At 41.7% G+C, this 19,540-nt stretch overlaps 1 protein-coding gene across 2 annotated transcripts; it reads left to right on the top strand.

Annotated features, from left to right (window-relative positions):
* Positions 1-637: 637 nt before the first annotated feature.
* ttc39a (tetratricopeptide repeat domain 39A) lies at positions 638-19,101 on the top strand. Of its 2 annotated transcripts, XM_026305488.2 has the most exons (21): positions 638-910; positions 1,452-1,502; positions 1,636-1,686; positions 1,903-1,956; positions 7,549-7,653; positions 11,383-11,514; positions 12,117-12,157; positions 12,464-12,531; positions 12,658-12,722; positions 12,854-12,953; positions 13,184-13,249; positions 13,801-13,909; positions 14,002-14,069; positions 14,166-14,225; positions 14,338-14,499; positions 14,953-15,044; positions 15,356-15,476; positions 15,983-16,094; positions 16,316-16,430; positions 16,640-16,756; positions 17,092-19,101. In XM_026305488.2, the coding sequence occupies exons 1-21, from the start codon at positions 858-860 to the stop codon at positions 17,204-17,206; spliced, it is 1,857 nt and encodes a 618-aa protein (XP_026161273.1). In that variant the 5' UTR covers positions 638-857; the 3' UTR covers positions 17,207-19,101. The 2 variants fall into 2 exon arrangements, with proteins under 2 accessions (XP_026161273.1, XP_026161274.1); XM_026305489.1 differs by lacking the exons at positions 638-910; positions 1,452-1,502; positions 1,636-1,686; positions 1,903-1,956 and adding an exon at positions 4,230-4,401.
* The last annotated feature ends 439 nt before the right edge of the window (positions 19,102-19,540 follow it).

Here is a 19,540-nt window from a genome sequence, read left to right on the forward strand (position 1 = left end):
TGCACATTATGTCAAATAACTCAAAGTTTTATTGTTCTACATTTAGTTACTCAGCTTACACAAATGTTAAACAGCGCACATAGTTTATATTATGGATAAAGAGCAAACAAGGCAAGAAATCTAGTCTGAACTGTGTTTTTCATTTCCAGTTCATGATAAGTTCCTCAAATAGAGCTGGTCTCACATATTAGCATCAGGAATATTTATCCTCTGTCCTATCAAATAGGTCTGTTCTTGTTTAAAGTGCATTGGAAAGTATAGTTAGCAAAATAATCTGCACCACAGGTCCTTTAATAGCTGCTCTGGAGCTTTCAGTCACATCACACGATTTTTAGTTTTCAACTTTGACCCAGAGCGTCAGATGTCAAAATGTCTTATTTTCCTGAGCACCTTAAAAACATCTTTTCCACCCTGGCTAGAAATTAAAATGAAAAATATTTGAAGTACTGTGTATAAATATTGTGTTTAAACTTGTGTGATTACAGGTGATGTTGGGGGAATATGTTTTTCTGTTAAATTACGCGTCTGTTGACTGAAATAAACATTTTTAGGGTTTTCAGGATGTTATTGAGCCTCTAGTCCCAGTCCGGAGGTCTTTAGGACCATGAAGCCAGGCCCTGCAGCTGCTACATTCCTGTGCATCCAAATAGGAAAGTCATTACTGTGGTGATGCGCAACACACCTTTCCACGTCAGGGCCGAGCAGGACGCACGGCAGCAGCGGCTCTACCTTCGTTTGTGTGAGTGTGTGAGTTGCTGAGCTCCTCTCCTGTCTGTGCGTCCGTCCGTCCGTCCCCGCTGTGGAAACCTGCTCTGTCCGGGATATTCTGCTCCTTCACGGGATCCTTGTGCTGTGGGATGAGTTTTCTCAACAACTGGAGGCGAAGCGTGAAGAAAAATGACAGCAAAAAGTGAGTAGAAGGGGAAAAGCTTCTCGCAGCCACAGCAGGTCCTGGCCCTGTCGGTACTTGTCTGTTGTTTGCACAGCAGAGACGGAATTGAATCTCATGTCATGGGGAAGATAATGTGGCTGAGACTGTCCAGCAGAGCGCAGTACCATGTTCAGGACCCTGATCCTGTGCAGAGCAGGTTTAGTGTGTGGGCTTTACTCCTACAGTGCGCACAGACCAGCTGAGTCAGGCCTGTTGTTCCCTCTTACATGCAGAAACAAACGACATGTCATAAAGCCACAATAAAAACGTAAACATGTGACTTAATCAGGAAAATGTGGTTCAGGATTCTGTTGTGTCTTCTGTGATTGACTGTCATGAGCAGCAGGAAACATGCAGACAGACTAATCCTCCAAGCCCAGAATTAAAATAAGTCAGTTTTAAGTGGAGAAGGTTGAGGCTTCAATGCTGTTGTGGGTGTGCCGGACTCTTGAGTCCAGCAACTGTAATGCTGAGATCCATTCTAACAGCATCTCTACGTTGACCCTCGATTTCTCCACAGAGACGCCGAGCAGGCACAAGACATCCCTGACAGTCCAGACTCCCCAAGCCGGTACGTTGGCATTTTACATAGAGATACAACGACCAAACTGCTGCTCACACTGCTAATAATAGATGTTTGTTATTAACAATGCAATCACCATTCACCACTTTAAATCCATGCAAACTGTTATTTGTTTCCCCAGGCTGTCAGTCGTAAACAGTCCAGACCTGGATCCCATCATCGCAGACTTCAGGTAGGGGTCCTTAAAGTAAACTAACAAACAAACAAAAAAAAAAAAACATGAACATTTCCAGGAAATAACCTGGGAGTGTCCACATATATCGCTGTCTGTGTTTCTATAGCTGTTGCGATCATGTTCGTCAAACAAAGGCTCTCCTTTCAGCTGCTCTTCGTCACTAGAATTACTCTCTTTTCACTAAACAGCCTCTGTTTTGTTCCCGTGTTTCAGGTTACAGCTACCGGACAATGACGATGCTGTGGAATCAACAGAACCATCAAATGGGTAAGAACAGAGAGTGAACTCTGACTGATCATGAAGCAAAACTCAGCTTTAGTCCAGGAAATGCTTCCCCAAAACCCACCGATGTCGTTGACGTGGTGATTTGTCATTGTGCAGTTCTGCTTAATCTGTAACTCAGGTGACATGTGACTTCGTGCACATATTGAGGTAAAGGTCACCAGAGGGTCACCGGCGTTCAGGCAGCTTCTCCTGCTGTTCGCCATATCAATAATGCACGCGCAATAACATAATCTCTCCACTGTCCGTCAAGTTGTGACGGGGGGGGGGGGGCACACTCTCATTCAGCAGACTAATCCTCTGTTGTCTGCGAAGGCACGAACAACATTTATCAGTCTGAGTCTGAGGACGAGGCTCGTGGGGCCTGCAGGCCGTCAACGGAAAAGAGCCTGGATGATCAGCAAAACTAAACGAGGTTAAACACTTTTGTTTCACGTTCAGGAAATCCTACTCTTTAATGAAAAAATACTGTGCGGTTGCATCTTTATGGAACAGTATTTACTGTTTTCTAGCACATGTCCGATGGTCGTCTTTGTTCCTGCTGCTCACACTGAGCTTCCTGCCTTTAAACCTCAGATTACAGCTGTGTGATGTTAAAGTGTGTCTGCGTTATCAGCAGCTGAAGGACGGGAACATGATTTGAGGAAACTACTAAACCGATTACTACAAACGAGCTTTTTGTTGTGTTACAAAGAACCACAAATGTTCTGAATGACTTTCTGTTGGTCTATAAAATATTTGACTAGAATAAGTTGATAAAGAGCCTAAACGGACTAAAACAGTAACATTAGCATCCGTGTTCTAAATCTCCATGACCCTCTGTGCTCCTCACAACACAGACGAGAAGCAAAGGTTAAACTTTTCTTTACTACGGTCTATAAAGACAGGTGGACACGTGTCTCAATTTAGCATTGTACTCTGGCTTTACAGGGCGGAATAGTATTTCTGAGTACAATGAGTACTTTAAAATAAAACCTGCAATGACAAATCTTGTACCCTGCAGCAAAGAGGAGGAACAAGATTGAGATTTTTCTGTAAACGGGTAGAAAACAGTTTTATTATTATACAGTTTGGGTTTGTGGGGGAGCTTTTTAGGGCATTTAAGTTTCTGTCAAGATAACACAAACAATCCCACAATCCCTTGCTTTACCCTGTCACAGGTGAGGAGCTGCTTCTTTTCTTTGTGTCATGTGACAGTACACCTGAATATCTGAGGCTTGGACTGTTGGTTGGACAACTCATGAAAATAGAACTTAGCCTCAGCTCTAATGCAGCTGCTCAGATTGAGGCCCATAAACATTCATTCTTTGAGCCTAAGCTGTTTAATCTGGTTAATGTGAAGTACTCTGTGGTTTTCCTCTTGTGTCCTGTTCATGCTGAGTTTGTCATGTCCAGCACTTCTCTAATTTCTGCTGACAGTGAGTTTAACCTCTGATGTGAGAGGCTGCTCAGGTCAGACCTGGACTAAAGCTGATGCGACTGTCCAGAGCATAAACAGATCTTGGTGTTTATGATGTCTGATCACCATAAACAGCAGCTCTTCTCTTCTCTGTATTGTTAATCATACTTAGGTCCTGCGTATCTACTGTATGAGCTGCCGTACTGCATCTATGTCTTCTATTTCTGTACTCGCTGGTGGCTGCGGTGTTCAGTCCCTGCCACTGCAGCAAACTGGACCAGCTGAGATCCTCACAACACATCAGCGCTCTCTTTTTCCTTCTTTCCAACCCACACTTCCCTCGTCACCTACAGTGGAAGAATCCGTTACAGTTCTTAGGAAGGGACTGAAGAGTTGTCATATTTCTTCTTTTAACTATCAGTCTCTCCTTCCTCCTGGTCGTCTTTTTCTGGGGTAGTTTTACATCTTGTTTAACAAACCTGAGGCCTTGAATCGTGGATGTTTAGCCCCACCCCTGGTTTAGCGTTATCCAATTGGAGAGAGAGACTGCAGTGTGTAGCATGAGCATGATGATCAGGAGAGGTGGGACAGGCTTGTGTGTGTGCGTGTGTGTGCGTGTGTGCGTGTGTGTGCGTGTGTGTGTTAGTGTTAGAGGCAGCAAAGAAAGGCCATTTTTCTCAACTCATGTGTGAAAGTCATCCCAATCTTATTAAGGTCTGCTGTTGCTACTGCGTCCTTCCTCCTGCACCTCTCTCTCCCTCCGTCACTCCTTCGCCTCCCCCTCCTTTCTCTTTTCTTTCTCTCTCTCTCACCCGCCTGCCCTTCTGCTGCTGCTGCTGCTGCTTCCGCCCTTGTTGCCGCTGCTAATACAGGCAGAGAGACACAGACCATTACACTGCACTGCTGGAAAGGCCCCGCGCTCACATTCACTTCTGCAATTCTCCTTATCTGTCTTCTTCTCTGTCTCTCTTCCACCCACACACACTTTGCCAGATGAAAATGTCAGGAGAGGAAGAGACTCTGTCCAACGGGTAAGAGCCGTCAGGGCTGCTGCATGTCAGAGTGGTGTGTGTTTGTCATTGTGTTGGGCTATGTGAGATGGACTGGAAGTGTGTGTTCTTCTGGGAAATATGTGTGTGTGTGTTTTAGATGTGACACTAAAGCATGTGGACAAACTTGCTCAGTTAATTGTTGGAAGAACTTGTCTCTTTTGTGTCACAGCTTAACGTGAGGCCTCTGAACATCTTAGGCCAGCTGGAATGAATGTAGTGAAAGCTCTGTCAACCAGAGTCGATAAACTAACGCTTGGCTGCTCCAAGTGTGTGTGTGTGTGTGTGTGTGTGTGTGTGCTTCCAAATTGGTGTACATGAGCACATGCAGGGGTGTGTTTATGAATAGTGTTTGTGCACTAAGTGGTTTTATCTGTGTGTGTGTGTGTGTGTGTGTGTGTGTGTGTGTGTGTGTGTGTGTGTGTGTGTGCGTTTGCCTCATAATGATCATCACTGTACAAGTTAGTCCCTGGAGAAATCAACCCAGAATTTCAGACTTGCTGACTCAAAATTCAATTAGATTATTGGAACAATATGAGGTATGTGAGTCTAACAGTCCTCATTGTGTTGATTGTGATGCCTTTTCTTTCCTCCACAGAATCAGTTATTCCCTCCATTTTAATATCCCTGTACTGTGAGATCATCTCTGGTCACAGATTGAGAGGGGCCTTTTTTCCTTTTCAATGTCCTCAGGCTTCAGATTGTCTTTAAGATGTAATCCTGCCAATGTTTGGGTTTCTGGCTAGTCAGGACCAGTTGAGTTAGATTTCAGCTGTAAGGAGAGGATCAACCCACTGATTGTTTGACCTCATGAATCCTGTCAAAATATTAGTTTCAATTATTTCACAAATGTTTAATTTCTAATTTTGAGCACATGTTTTAAGCACAGTGTCTTGTTTTTGTCAGCTCTGACAGAGAAAGACATTCCTCTGATTTGTTTTTGTTCTTCTGCAGGCTTGTTGTTTTAAATAAAAGTGACAGTAGCCCTTTACTGCACAGTAGAGAAAGCTCTGGCTGGTTTTAGTCACTGGCCACTGAGGGAAGACCTGTGACCTTACAGATTTATACTTTAAGATGAGATGAGTTAAGATAACTTAAGATAAGATGAGAGTAAGATAAGGTAAGTTACGATAACTTAAGTTAAGATGATATTAACATAAGTTAAGGTAACTTAAGATAAGATAAGATGAGAATAAGATAAGGTGAGTTAAGATAAGTTAAGATGATATTAACATAAGTTAAGATAACTTAAGATAAGATAAGATGAGAGTAAGATAAGTCAAGATAACTTAAATTAAGATGAGAGTAAGATAAACTAAGCTAATATAAGTTAAGTTATCTTAACTTATAAGTTAAGATGAGAGTAAGATAAAATAAGCTAAGATAAGATAACTTAAGTTAATCTGAGAGTAAGATAAGCTAAGTTAAGATAACATAAGTTAAGCTGAGAGTAAGATAAGCTAAGATAAATTAAGATAACATACGTTTAGCTGAGAGTAATATAAGATAAGCTAAGATAAGTTAAGATAACATACGTTTAGCTGAGAGTAATATAAGATAAGCTAAGATAAGTTAAGTTAAGATGAGAGTAAGATAAGATCATTTCTTTTTTTAATTTCTGTATATAAATTAATTTTTATCCCTTTTAGTGCTTTCAACAGAATTTGCTCTTTTTGTGTGTGTGTTGTTTTCAGGAAATGTTTGCTGCTGGTCATATGGTGAACACAGCAGTCAGCAGCAAGTCATTAGGCAGAACTGCAATAGTATGTTCTCCTTTATGGTGATGGTGATTGTGTGTGTGTGAAACAGCAATAAAGAGAAGAATTCATAGTTCCTCACTGTTTCTAATGGTCATGAATGTAAAGTAAATGCTGTCAATTGGTCACTGCTGTCACACACATTAGTCCTAGTCGTGTTTGCTGTTCTGTTCTTCATCAGTCTGTTTCTGACCCTCCTCTGCTTTGTGTCAAAAATTCAAGAATTCAAGAATTGACTGGACTCCTGCTGTTAAATGGGGAACAGTTGTCATGCTTATGTGATCAATACTGTCTGCAGGTTTGAAGCACAAAACAAACTGAATGTCACAGGATAAGATGAAACAGAAACTAGTTTCCTATTTCACAACCACAGAAGAACAACTCAGAAATTCATTATAACAACATAAATAGCAAATAAATGGTGAAGAAAGCAGCTTTCTACGTAACAAACCAGTCCAAAAACATTAAGCCATCTTAAAGTGTCACACATCACTGTTTGCCATTTAGTTAATTGATGTTCCTGCTCATTATGTCGAACAGTAATGTGTCTCTGTGCGCTTGGCTTCCTGTAGGGAAGAAATAAAACAGATCCAGTGATTGAAACAGATCCATTGTCAGTCCAGAGCGTGAACACAAAGAGCAGGCAGCCTTGGGCATGATCCTCAGTCATGACTCGTGCTCAGTCGGGCCACGTTATACACTCGTCACATGAGGGTCATGTGCGCTAATGAAATCTGAATACATAGCCACTTTATTAACAATCAGTAGGAGCTTCCACAAAGACGACTTACAGAGCAGCATTGTGTTTGGAAGAGGATACACAAAGGCCTCACGTTCTTTAAAACGGCAACCGTGCTGACAGGGAAACACTCTCACGAGCTCATTTGCCTCATTGTGGCTCTGTTTTGGTTTCTTTTGTGAGGCGAAGGTGTGGGAAGGGTTTAAAGGACAAGTCATTCAGAAGGAGACTTATGTTCTTTCTGTTGTGGCTCAGTGTTTTGAGCCTGCCTTTGCTGCTGCTAATATAAGCAGTAGGGAGTGGGGCGAAGAGAAACTGGGGGAGTGAGGTGGTCTGGATCCTTTTTCAGTCTGTACCCATAAAACATCCACTTTAATCATTTCCCTTAAGTCTACTTAAAGATGTTTTTGAGGAATGTTTTTTATTACCAGACCGTGAAAATCAAATTTGACCAACATGTCAGACCTGTGCGTATATATGTGTATCATTTGAACTTTGCCCAAGGTTTTTTTTGAGATCATGAAAACTCAGTTAAGAATTTGTCAGGCCGTCAGCTTGGCCTGTTTATTAGACAACATGTGCAGCAGATTTCACCTTCCTCATCTGCATTGTTTGTTTGTTTTGGTTCCCCAGGTGCTCGCGGTCAGACCTGTCTCTGGCTCTGGAGGACTGTATGGCTGCCCTGGATCTGTTCCTCAGAAACGACTTTGAGGAGGCGCAGGTCCGCCTCAGATGCAGGTATGAGAACAACCTGAACCTGCTGCTGTTCTAAGCTGCACTAGAGCTGAGATGCACCTGAGATAAATGAGAAGCAAACAGCTGACTTTTTATACGTGAGCATTTTTGGGGCTTTTGCACGTTGACACGAGAAGCTGCACTCGGACATGATGTGTCACAGTGGGAGGAGCAGAGCTGCAAATATATGAATCAATGAGGCTGAATTTTATTTTTGATAATAACCTTTTCAGGTTATTTCTTGTCCCGGCTCAATGTCACACTGTCATGCGTTAATGTGACACCTGAATATCTGTTGACATCAAGTGGACAATTTATCGGCAAATGATGCTATCAAGCTGCATTGTGGGAAATTTTACGACCTGTACGAGGAACTAAAAAGTCAGGACATCTCGGCCTGTGCTGCATTGATTTTGGTCCAGCTTTAAACTTACTCGGTAATATTAAATCACTGGAGTGTCCCTTTAAAGCTTGAATTGCACAACCCTTGGCTCACTAACAGGTGAGAAACAGAAATATTAGTCCGCAGTGGGATTGGCCGAGGAATTAACTCTGGTGTTCGTTGCCAGTGCCTGTTTTCATGGCCAGAGGTTTTACACGATTCACAAACTCCCCGTCCAGTCTCACGCCGTGCTTCTAGTTTTGTACTTCGCTGTGTCTTTCAGTAGCTCCATTGTTCGTGTGCTCTATTACCAGAATCTTTATCACACCGTCTCTATTATTCTCCACCCTTTATCTCCTCTCCGGTGCTGTGGGCCACTCCTTAGCCTCGGTTTCAGTGCTTGAGGCAGAAGAAGTGCTTCCTGTCAGCTGGTACTTTTCTTGTAAATTAGAAACCAAGGCTGGATTGACAGACATTGATAGTTTGGTGCGTTTGATGTTGCCTTTCACCCAAAGAGAGCTGGGATAGGCTCCAGCAGATCCCTGGGACCCTAAATAGGAATAAGCGGGTATAGATGATGGATGGATGGATGAACTGGATTATTCAGACTTTCATTGCAACACGACATAAATACTCTGTTGCCAAGTGACTGTCCTGGTGTCATAAACACAATATGCTTCAGTATTTAAGATGAGATTTGTGAATATTCCAACTTGGAGCAAAATCTGTCTAATCCCTCTCTGGCGGCACGTCTAGCATCTGCCACATGACGTCCGGCAGCCTGTCAACACAGTAGGTGTCTTGATGTCTTTCTCGATAGTCTTCCCACTCTGCTCTGTGTAGGCTGTTTCTCTTCCAGTCACCCAAGTACAAACAATAGTTGCAAATATGTGTGTGTGTGTGTGTGTGTTTTGTGTGAGGCACTCGGGTAGGAGAAGGCTCTACCAGAGTCTCTGCAGCGCACATACACACTGAAGCCAACATACCTTCATAGTCAGCTTTGTACTTTAATGAATCGTGTGTTTCTTCTGCCCTCACATGTACCTGTTCATAGTCGAATGCAGCTGGAGCCTGTCACAGCACGGAGGAGCACAGAGATACATGGGAAATGCAGTCATGCTAATGTCACACAGCCACATGTTTTCTGACTGTAGGCAGAACTGACACATGGACTGTCATTATGGGGATGATGACCCTGATTCATTGTTCCTGTTACATATTGAATCACCTTTATCATAAAGTTTAGATAGTTCAGGGTTTTAAACAGTTTTGAGGGGTTTTTTTAACATTTACTGTGGTTAATTTCAGGCTTAGGGTTTGTTTACAAGATGATAACTAAGTTATAGTTAAGGAATTGGAGACATATCTATGACATTAGTTGAAACATTCCTGCTAAGTAATCACATGTTTTAGGGGTGTTTCTTCTTGAGGTATCCAACAGCTGGTTTAGGGTTGTCAGATATTTGTTGAAACATACCACCAGACCACAACAGCCCAAACCTTTTCTCTTCGCCCCCACAGCTGTAGCAGGAAATGGGGTAAGAAATGTCTGGCATCTGTATAAAATACAGCGCCTGGCTGTTTGTGTCATGGTGAGAGGTCGTGTGGTTGCCAGTGTGTCTGTAAAGTTTATTAAAGGCTGGTGTCTAATTTTGGGACATTAACTCTGTTTTATTAACCTATTAAAATCAAACCAAATGCAGCCAGTGGTGTATTTGAAAGAAATAAACTGGTTTGTGTATGTTGATGCTCTCAACATTGCTGCACTTCCTTATTGAAGAGACCTGAACATAAGGCATGAACACAAGTGTGTTTTTGAGAAAGTGCAAAACGTTTCTGCCCCTGCATTGTGGAACATTGGGGTCAAACTTTGTGGGAGACCTGTCACAAGGACAAGAGACTTTACTGGCCCCTGAGAAGATGCCGACTAAGAAATATCTAAGTTTTGCTGTGAAATATTTGGAATTCCCAGCCACTTTAAACACAGCTACAGTAAATTCAGTTAAATTCTTCACAGCTCCTTCTTAAAAGGTTTGTCTCAGATAAACAAGACTGACACAGTGCAAATGGAAGACTTTTACTTTCATCTTTCTTTGTCTGTCATGTGTCAATTAGTCTTTTCATCCATCCATCAATAACATTCTGCTTATGTAGGAACCTCCAAGGCTCACAGTGGGGGGTGGTGCCAAGGCAGGGTACACCCTGGACAGATCACCAATTAACCTGACCACAACCTAACCACCACCAATGGCAGATGACTAACCAACATGATTTGGACTGTCGCTGACTACTTTACTACTTTCACCACAAGACTACACAAGATTTCCCTTCGGGCATTAATAAAGTTTATCTCACCGCAGACACAGGCACAACATGCAAACTCCCCAGGCTCAAACGGGATTCAAACCACGAACCTTTCTGCTGTGAGGCCACAGTGTTAACCATTGGCACCGCTGTGCTGCTTCCATCAGTCTTTTTATGTCAAATATATATTTATTAAAAGTCTAGTTGAGCACGATTAATGTTTTTTCCCATGTTGCTGTGCTCTACCTACATCTGGTTATGCAACTTACATCCCTGTGAAAGACGATGGGTTGAGTCAGACGAGTCAGTCTGTGGCATAGAGCAGTGAAATGTCAGGTATGCAGACTGACAGCATTCTTCTCCACACACCTTTGGTGCTTTACCAAAATGATTTTGTCGTGTGTGTGTGTGTGTTTGTGTGTGTGTGTGTGTGTGTGTGTGTGTGTAATACATGTACCGACATACAGTAGGTGAATGCAGAGGATATGGTGGTTTTTGTGTTGTCAGCTGTGACTGCACTAGGACAGTATCAGTAATATTTCTTCATCTTGTTTCTTTTAAATAGGTTAATTGAATAATTAGGACTAATAATGTTTAGAACTCTAACTGGACAAACAGGTGCATCAACTAGAAAAATGCTCGTAGCGTCATATACTTTTACTCCTCCTTTATCACGTGAAAAGCTGGAACAATTGTTAAACAGTGGGTGTGACATGGACCAACAACCACATGTATAAATAGAAACTGTTTTTTTTCTGCTTAGTGTGGTTTTAGTTTTCCATGCATTCAATCACACCACAGTTTTAGCAAGAAATGGTTATCAGATTACAGCTTTTCATGTTCTGGGCCCACATTTTCCATCTCTCATGTCTACTGCCTGACTGTTTATTGTAGGTTTAACTCTTCCCTTATTGCACAAAATGTTTTTCTTCATCATTTCTGTCAGCGCACCAGAGACAGCACATCAACTAATTTGAACCAGTATGTTGTGTCATATCAATCAGATTCTGTTCAGCTCGAAATAAATATTCTTGTGTTTTTTGCAGAACCAAAGACAGCATGTACCACGCTCTGACTTATGCCACTATTCTGGAGATGCAGGCCATTATGTCCTTTGACCCCGAGCACATCATGGCTGCAGGAAACACCATGAAGGAGGCTCAGGCTATTTGTCAGCGGTGAGACTTTCCCACAGTGCTATGCTGTAATAACGGCTAGTTGGCCAGCTGATAAACTGTGACAGGACAAGTTTTATAAGCTGCAGAAGTGAGTTTGGTCTTTTAAAAGCAAGTCAGTCTAGAGACAAAAACGTAGGATTTAATAAAATCAGAGTTTGTTTTGAATATATAAGGTGATGAAGGTGAAGATGATCATTTAGACATTTAGACGTTCGAGCACATTAAAGATGAAGCTGTATCTCTGAAACAATGCTGACCTCATCCCGACTCATTGGCCCTAAAAATGTCACAGCCATCTGTCACAGTTTGTCCTGGGGCCACATTGAGACAGTGAGACAGAGCTGGACTAACAATACATCTAATTAGCCCACCCTGATAAAATGCACTCGTCGCCACAGTGAAACAAAAAGTCAAGTGGTAGGAAATTTAATGCACGTCAGCACCTTTTGGTAACTTCATCCTGCAGCAGCTCAGCATCCTGTCTTTATTGAAAAGAGGCTGAGTCACTGATGCTCTGAAACAAGATAAGCTGAAAAACAATGCTGAGAGAAAAGGTTTCTAGTGGCCTGAAGCCACTGATCGTTCTGTGTTGTCTCCATCAGGCACCGCAAGAGGTCAAGCTTCTCCAGAAGCTTCACAGAAGGTGAGCAAAGCCCTGCACTGTCAGCTAGTTTGTTATTTTCACCATGTAGGCAGTGGTTTCAGTTGTGCTTAATACGTCTGGGTACTTGAATGTCTGTGAACTCGTGTGTTAGAAATAATGAAAACTAGTTTGAGCCTTTGCGTACGGCGCGTTTATGTGCACTGATGTTAAAAGTACCATGTGCATGTGTTATGTGTGTATGTATATATTTGTATGTGCGTTTGGCCGTTACGCTGCAGCCCGTGAGCTCTGCTGAGCTTTCATGCTGTGTGACTGAAGATAACTGTGACGTAATTTTCACCTCAGAGGAACTGCACGCAGAGGTTTGCTACGCAGAGTGTCTCCTGCAGAGGGCAGCACTCACCTTCCTTCAGGTCAGGAAGCAGGCCTGCCCCGGCACTGATGTTCTCCACGATTCATAAATCTAGGTTTGATCAAAACTGACTTTCACTGTTTCTGACTCATTTTGTTCCTGCTGTTTTCTCTCCTCTTGTTCCCAGGATGAGAACATGATCAGTTTCATCAAAGGGGGAATCAAAGTGAGGAACAGCTACCAGACATACAAGTGAGAACCTAAGAGAACGAATGTCCTTCATTGTTCTTGTCTCTGTTTCCCATTAGATTCTTTTTTTACATCTTTTTTTCTGCCTTCTTCATTATTTTACTTATATTTCTCCTTTTATCTTTACCTGATAGAGAACTTCACACCATCCTCCAGTCTTCAGGATACACTCACGGGGACAACCATGGCCATTTTGAGGGTGGTGTTAAACTGGGAGTAGGAGCATTTAACCTGGTAAGTAACTGGCTGTACGTTTTCCTTTGTACTCAGACATGGGACAAAGAATAACTGCTCACGTGAACTGAGTTACTGAGGAATCAGAACTTTCACAATGTCTAAGTGTGAAACAAAAGATGGAGAGCTACTAGTTTACTGATGCTTCACTGGATGTGATTAAAAAAAAAAATTCAAAGAAATCCACTGGTGCTGTAATGATAAAGATAATCCTGCCTTGTCTGCTACAGATGATTTCCATGTTACCCACACGGACGCTGAAGCTGCTGGAATTTGTTGGTTTCTCTGGTAACAAGGTAGGTTTAGCTGACAAACACTGAATACAGTGTGGATAACTCTGGATCTGTGATTTTGGTTTCACTAGTTACTTGATTAAAAGCCTGTGGTTTATGGTGAAACTCTCATGTCCCTGTATGAGTTGACAATGAACCTGACATGTTTAGTAAAAGCACAAGGCGAAACCTTTACAGCTCACAGCGTAATGGATGAATGACTTAATAATCACTTTGATCATAATGACATATGACTGTACCATTTCACTGGATCATGACTTCCTATTAACTTTTATCGCTGCTGGCTTGTACTCTTGTTACACCATAGATTACTTTGGATAATATGTTTTTAACTGATATCACTGATCATCTTTGACATTTGAAGTCTCAAGAGTTAAAATAGTCTGCATATCTTGCATAAGTCACTTGTATATTTTGCACACGTGGCTATCTCTTGACTTATGTCTGTTCAGACTGGATGGGTAAAAGTACTCTGGTACACAGACAGATGCTGCTCGTCCTCTAGTACACACGAGTAAAAAGAAACTTTATGTGTGCCGCTTCTGTTCATACAGGGGTTTGGTCTCCAGCAGCTTCAGGAGGGCTCTGCAGAAAGCACACTCAGGTCTTTCCTTTGTAACATGCTGCTGCTCTGTTATCACACCTTCATGAGCTTCATACTAGGTGAGCAACGCCACATAGACGCATGCAGCTGCAGCCAACCACAAAAAACAGGCAAGGATCTTAACTGATTCTGTCGCCTTTGTGTCTTGCAGGCACTGGGGAAGGCGATGTTGAAGATGCAGAGAAACTGCTGCAGCCATATCTGAGAAAATACCCAAAGGTTTACCGTGATTGAAGGCTTTATGTATTTTTTTTAATGTTCACATTATTTGAAGTGTCGTGGTTTCAAACATTCTGTGGGTTTTGTGTCTCCCAGGGATCCATCTTCTTGTTCTTCGCTGGTCGAATAGAGGAGATCAAAGGCAACTTGGATGCCGTAAGTGCGACTCATATCTTCACCACGTCGCTGCTCATGTCACTACCTGTAAAATATCGTCCGTCAATATGTATAAGAATGCGAGATCCTCAGTGTTTGCGTGTGTTCCCAGGCAATCAAGCGTTTTGAGGAGTGTTGTGAGGCTCAGCAACAATGGAAGCAGTTTCACCACATGTGTTACTGGGAGCTGATGTGGTGTTTCACATACCAGAGGCACTGGAAGATGGCCTACTTCTACGCCGATCTCCTCAGCAAGGAGAACTCATGGTCCAAAGTGAGTCATCCTTCAAAAATGTCCTAATTAATGACTAGAAATGGGAAGTTAGTCATGTCTAAAATTTGATGCTGAAAATTTCATATTGACACACGTCTGCCTCAAAGAGAAATTTCCCCTTAAGTTTAATTTCAGCATTGCATCTTTATTGCAAGTTGCAGAATTCTCATCTAGCAACTACAATACACAAGAAAAATCCATTAAGTATTGGACAGTCATAGCGAAAAAGAGACTGAATTGCATTTTATGCTTTGCCTAGTCAACATTTTTTTAGTTGCTGAAAATAAAACATGCTGTGAAAACAAACTGAAGACCAATAGTGGATTTGAGTCCTGGTGTCCTGAACTGACTCTACACAGCTGCAGTTTTTTTTCTCTCCTCAGCTAAGTTCATGTAAAAGGGAAAGACAGCAATGCAGTCGTAACCTTGTTTTTTTTTTTTTGCATCCGGCAGGCTACTTATGCATATATGAAAGCAGCCTACCTCAGCATGTTGACTCCAGATGATTGTCTGACCTTTGGGGAAACTGCACTGGCACTGTTCAGGTAAGAACTAAGAGCTGAAACTGCTCACAGCAACCTCTGCAAAACCGAGATGATTCAGTGTGACAGTGTGTGACGTGTGTCCATGATATCATAACCTCTTCTTCCAAGAAAAGGCTGAACTCATCTAAGAAATGCAATTTTTATCACAGTGGAATATTATAGCAAAAACCTAACGCTTGATTTTGCTGGCACAGAGCTATACACGTGTTTTTATTGAAGATTAACAAATGTACAACTGTTCCAGCAGTTGATTTCTTTTTATTGCTGACACTCGTGTGTGTGATTAAATTGCATATTTTATTATATTTCAGGCAGGTTCCAGCGCTAAAGCAGAAAATAGCTGGCAAATCTTTACCAACAGAGAAGTTTGCTATAAGGAAAGCCCGTCGCTACCTCGCAGAAAACCCCATTCCTCTTCCTGCTCCTCCACTGGTCAGTACAGCTCCACTTTGCATGTCTTGTAGCAAAACTATATTTTGACACTACAGTGTGTTGCATTGTGTCCATGCACACTTTTGTGTCTAGGGTCATGTGTGTGTTTGGCCTCGTGGCAATGGGTGCAGGCTTTGTGATCCCAAAGCTCATTAGAGGGTGAAACCTGCATGATATAAAATTAAGGTTACTCTGGGTAAACTGAGCACACTGTCTTTTTGCTGCTCTTTGAATTGCTGATATCGTAGCTGCCTAGTAATACTACCACATACTTTGCTGTAATCTGTACTTGTAGGAGTTGATGGTGCTATCTTGATTGACTGAACCAATAACACTTGAGTGCAGTTTGGGGTCTGTCTTTACTCATAGATCTAGTGTTACAAAAATCCCCTTTGTTGAAGTCAAACCATGGAGAGAGCTGAGTTACCTTCAGTGATGATCTATGTCTGTGAAAACGTGCTAATTGTTGTTTTTGCATGAGTCATGTCTGTTTGTGTTATGTCTAGGAGATGATGTACATCTGGAATGGCTATACAGTCATCGGTAAACACAAAGACTTAACTGAAGGCATGCTGAAAACGCTGGATGATGCACAGGCTAAGCTTGACGGCAGCCCAAGTATGCAACATCATTTACCAAGTTAATTCCAACTGATGCAAATCCTCATTTTGCTTTTTTAGTATTCATATGTTAATCTGGATTGCATTCATTTTAGATGCTACACTAATGTTGCATTATACACATACATTATAAAATCTGTTTGTCTGGAAGTACTGTATCTATTTTGTAATCTGTAAACTGCTTGTTAGATCCCAGCTGTCCTCTCGTGTGTTTTTCAGAGACTGAGTTTTCCATAGATGATCAGTGTCTGCTGAGCCTGTTGAAGGGACTCTGTCTCAAACACCTGGGGCGCCAAGAGGAAGCAGAGCACTACTTTACTCTTGTTCTCTGCAAGTAAGCCTCTCTCAGTAAAATGCACGTACATACATAGCCCAACCAGCGTGTCATCAGCAGTTAGCCTGATCATAATTGTTGTTCATCTTCAGGTGAAGGAAGGGAGTTCTGTTTAGAAAAAAAAAAACACAGGGCAAGAACTGAAGGAACTATTTGTTTATACTGAGTTCACCTCCACTCATAACCATAGTGTTTAACATTGTCTGCAGTGAGACACAGATCAAGTATGACCACTACCTGGTTCCTAATGCCCTGCTGGAGCATGGTCTGCTGTGTCTGGAGCAAGGCAGAAAAGGTGAAGCTGTCAAACTCCTAGAAGCAGCAAAGTAAGTATTCTAACCACCACGACATATTCATGCCATCTGTACTCAAGGCAGAGCTTGTTCAAGTTAATATTGTCCACTTGCTTCAAATGTTTGCAGCATATTTTTCACGTACTCTATAACTACAAGCCTTCACTGGTGAAAATGAACGTGTTATGTGTAAATTTAATATTCAACACCCATTTCACTAGTAGTGAGTGTTAGACTAAATGACAGGGCTTGTTTTAACTTAAACCATCACCATATGATTTATGTTTGTTTTCCCATGTCCAGTCATGAAATAAGATGTTAGACTGATGTTGATGTGACTGTAAATTACTGTTCTTGCTCTGTTTCAGGCAAAATTACAAAAACTACTCTATGGAGTCAAGGACACACTTTCGTATTCAGGCTGCTCTGCACAAGGCCAAGGGCACTGGGGAGAATGGCATCCATGTTACCTCCAGCCCATAACAGGCAGTGGAGGGCACACTAGAGCAGCACTACAGTTCTGCTTCCGCAGTCCCACAATGCAACACTCTACCCAGCCATGTCCCGCCTCGCCTCGCCCCGCCCCGCCTCGCCCCGCCCCGCTCCGCCCCGCTCATTCAGGCGGGCGATTTGTTTTTTACATCACTAGGCTAAAGGGAGAGAGATGTGCTTTTTATCATATGTGCTGCCCTTACAGAAGATTCCAGCTCTATGTGGCCCTGAAAGACATAGATGGGTTTGCAACGCCCACTGTCAGGGACACGTTACGGTGAAATTGACTTCCTCAAACGAAACACAGAGAAATGAGAAATGCACCTACAGTATATTTATAAAACATGCTTCTAGCAGGCTTGTTTGTCTAGCACTCTGGCCACCCACAAGGGGCGCACTAGGGTAGGAAACAAGGCCACATTTGTATAGCATATACTGTAAATTGTTCAGTTCAGGGTAGTAGGTTTGGACCTAACGGACCTAGAGTACCACTCAGCCCCTATAAATAATTGACACTAACTCAATCTTACCAGCAACACAATTTGACCTTGTTCCTACAAAACCATTCTTTTAATTTAATATTTCTCAGACATTAAACATTAGACATAAAAATTGCTTGATACATATGTGTTGATATGGCTTGATAGAAAGTGTGTGTATATATATATATATATATATATATATATATATATATATATATATATCATATCAAGCAACTCACCATGTAGTCCTTTAGGATTATGAAACTGTTTTGAACTGTGTCATTTGAAACATTTTAGTTGGCAGGTTTCACATGTGTTCAGATTTCTCATCACCAATATGACCAGTATAGATATAACTTCTGAATGTTAGATTCACTTTTGTTATAATAAGCATTTGTTCATTGTTTTTCAGAGTAAGTGAACATTTTATTGTATATTTTAAGTAGGCTGTTCTTCCTTTCCTTGAAACCTATGGAAATACTACAAGATAAAAATGTATTCATGTAAAATAATTTCTTTCACTCTCCTTCCAAGGATATTTACAGTTACATGTAGTGGCTTTTGGATAGAGCTTTGTAAATCAGCCACCCATGTAGACTCTCCAGTTGGACTTGCAGCGGGAGTTGTTCTTTACATTTATATACTGTAAATGGCACCTTTTACACAGATTGTCCCGTTTTAAGAGGACAGATGAATGTGTCTTTTAGAAAGGCAAACTCCCTTCTTTTCTCCTCCTGGTGTGTGGGACGGGCTCCAAAACTACTTGAGCTTGAACAAACAGGCCATTCACGCCGAGCAGAAAAGGACTGCGTGCTTCTCCGCCTGTTGCATCTTTAGTGGGTGAAGAAGTTTTGAACGGCAACCACCACAGTCTTCCTGCTTTGTGAACATCCTCTCCTTTTGTTTAGACAAGCTTGACCACAGCCACCTATAGAAAGACTTGGCTATCATAACCACAATATTGCTTCAAATAATAGTTTCTAAATGAACAAATACTTGTAATGACATGAGAGTCACCTCTAATTATTTGAACGGCTGTGTCCCAGCAAGCGTGTCCAAAACCTAGAAACTCAGATGGTGTGTCAAGTGTTGGAATTGGAGCACTTCTGATTTATTCATGATTAGCATAAGGTTTGGGATTCAAGACAGAGACTAGGAGTCTGTGGGAGATTTTGGTGGAAGATAATGGTGGAGGAAATCCGTTCCTATTACTGTTTTAACAGCAGTCACTCTGGAATATTTCATTAATGAATTAATTATAGAAATAAATAAGATTATTGTGATGTTTACAATCAGCATATTATACTGGGCATGGCTCCACTGAGCAGAATGACATTCCTGTACATACTGAGTGTTTCTATTATAATTTAAGATGAAATAATGATGAGCAACTAACTCATGTCACCTGTGGTGTGGTGTCTTTTTTTGGGGCATTTTCGCATATGTGCACAGTACGAAGTGACATTATTTACTGACCAAAAAGAAAATGTTGATTTAATCCACTGGGTACACACGGATTCACAGATAAGAAGACACGGGGTATTTGAATAGTATACACATTATATTTGATTTAAAATGCACAAAGGATTTAAATTGACCGTCTGTAAAACAACAGAATAATCCATGATCGTGTAATATATTAAGGCTAGCACTAGTCAGTGCAAAACTGTCCTGAAATTTGAATGACAAAGACTTATTTATCGTTTTATCTCTGTGTTTATGTTTTTAGCGAAGGGCAATGTGACCACGACTCTCATTGGCTGTAGCTACGAGCTTCCTGGCCGCAGGTGAAAGGTAATTGGTTCGCTGCTCGAGGGGGCGGGGCCTCGCGTTGCTACGTCAC

This window comes from Mastacembelus armatus, chromosome 4, assembly GCF_900324485.2.
Source record: "Mastacembelus armatus chromosome 4, fMasArm1.2, whole genome shotgun sequence".
Taxonomy (NCBI): domain Eukaryota; kingdom Metazoa; phylum Chordata; class Actinopteri; order Synbranchiformes; family Mastacembelidae; genus Mastacembelus; species Mastacembelus armatus.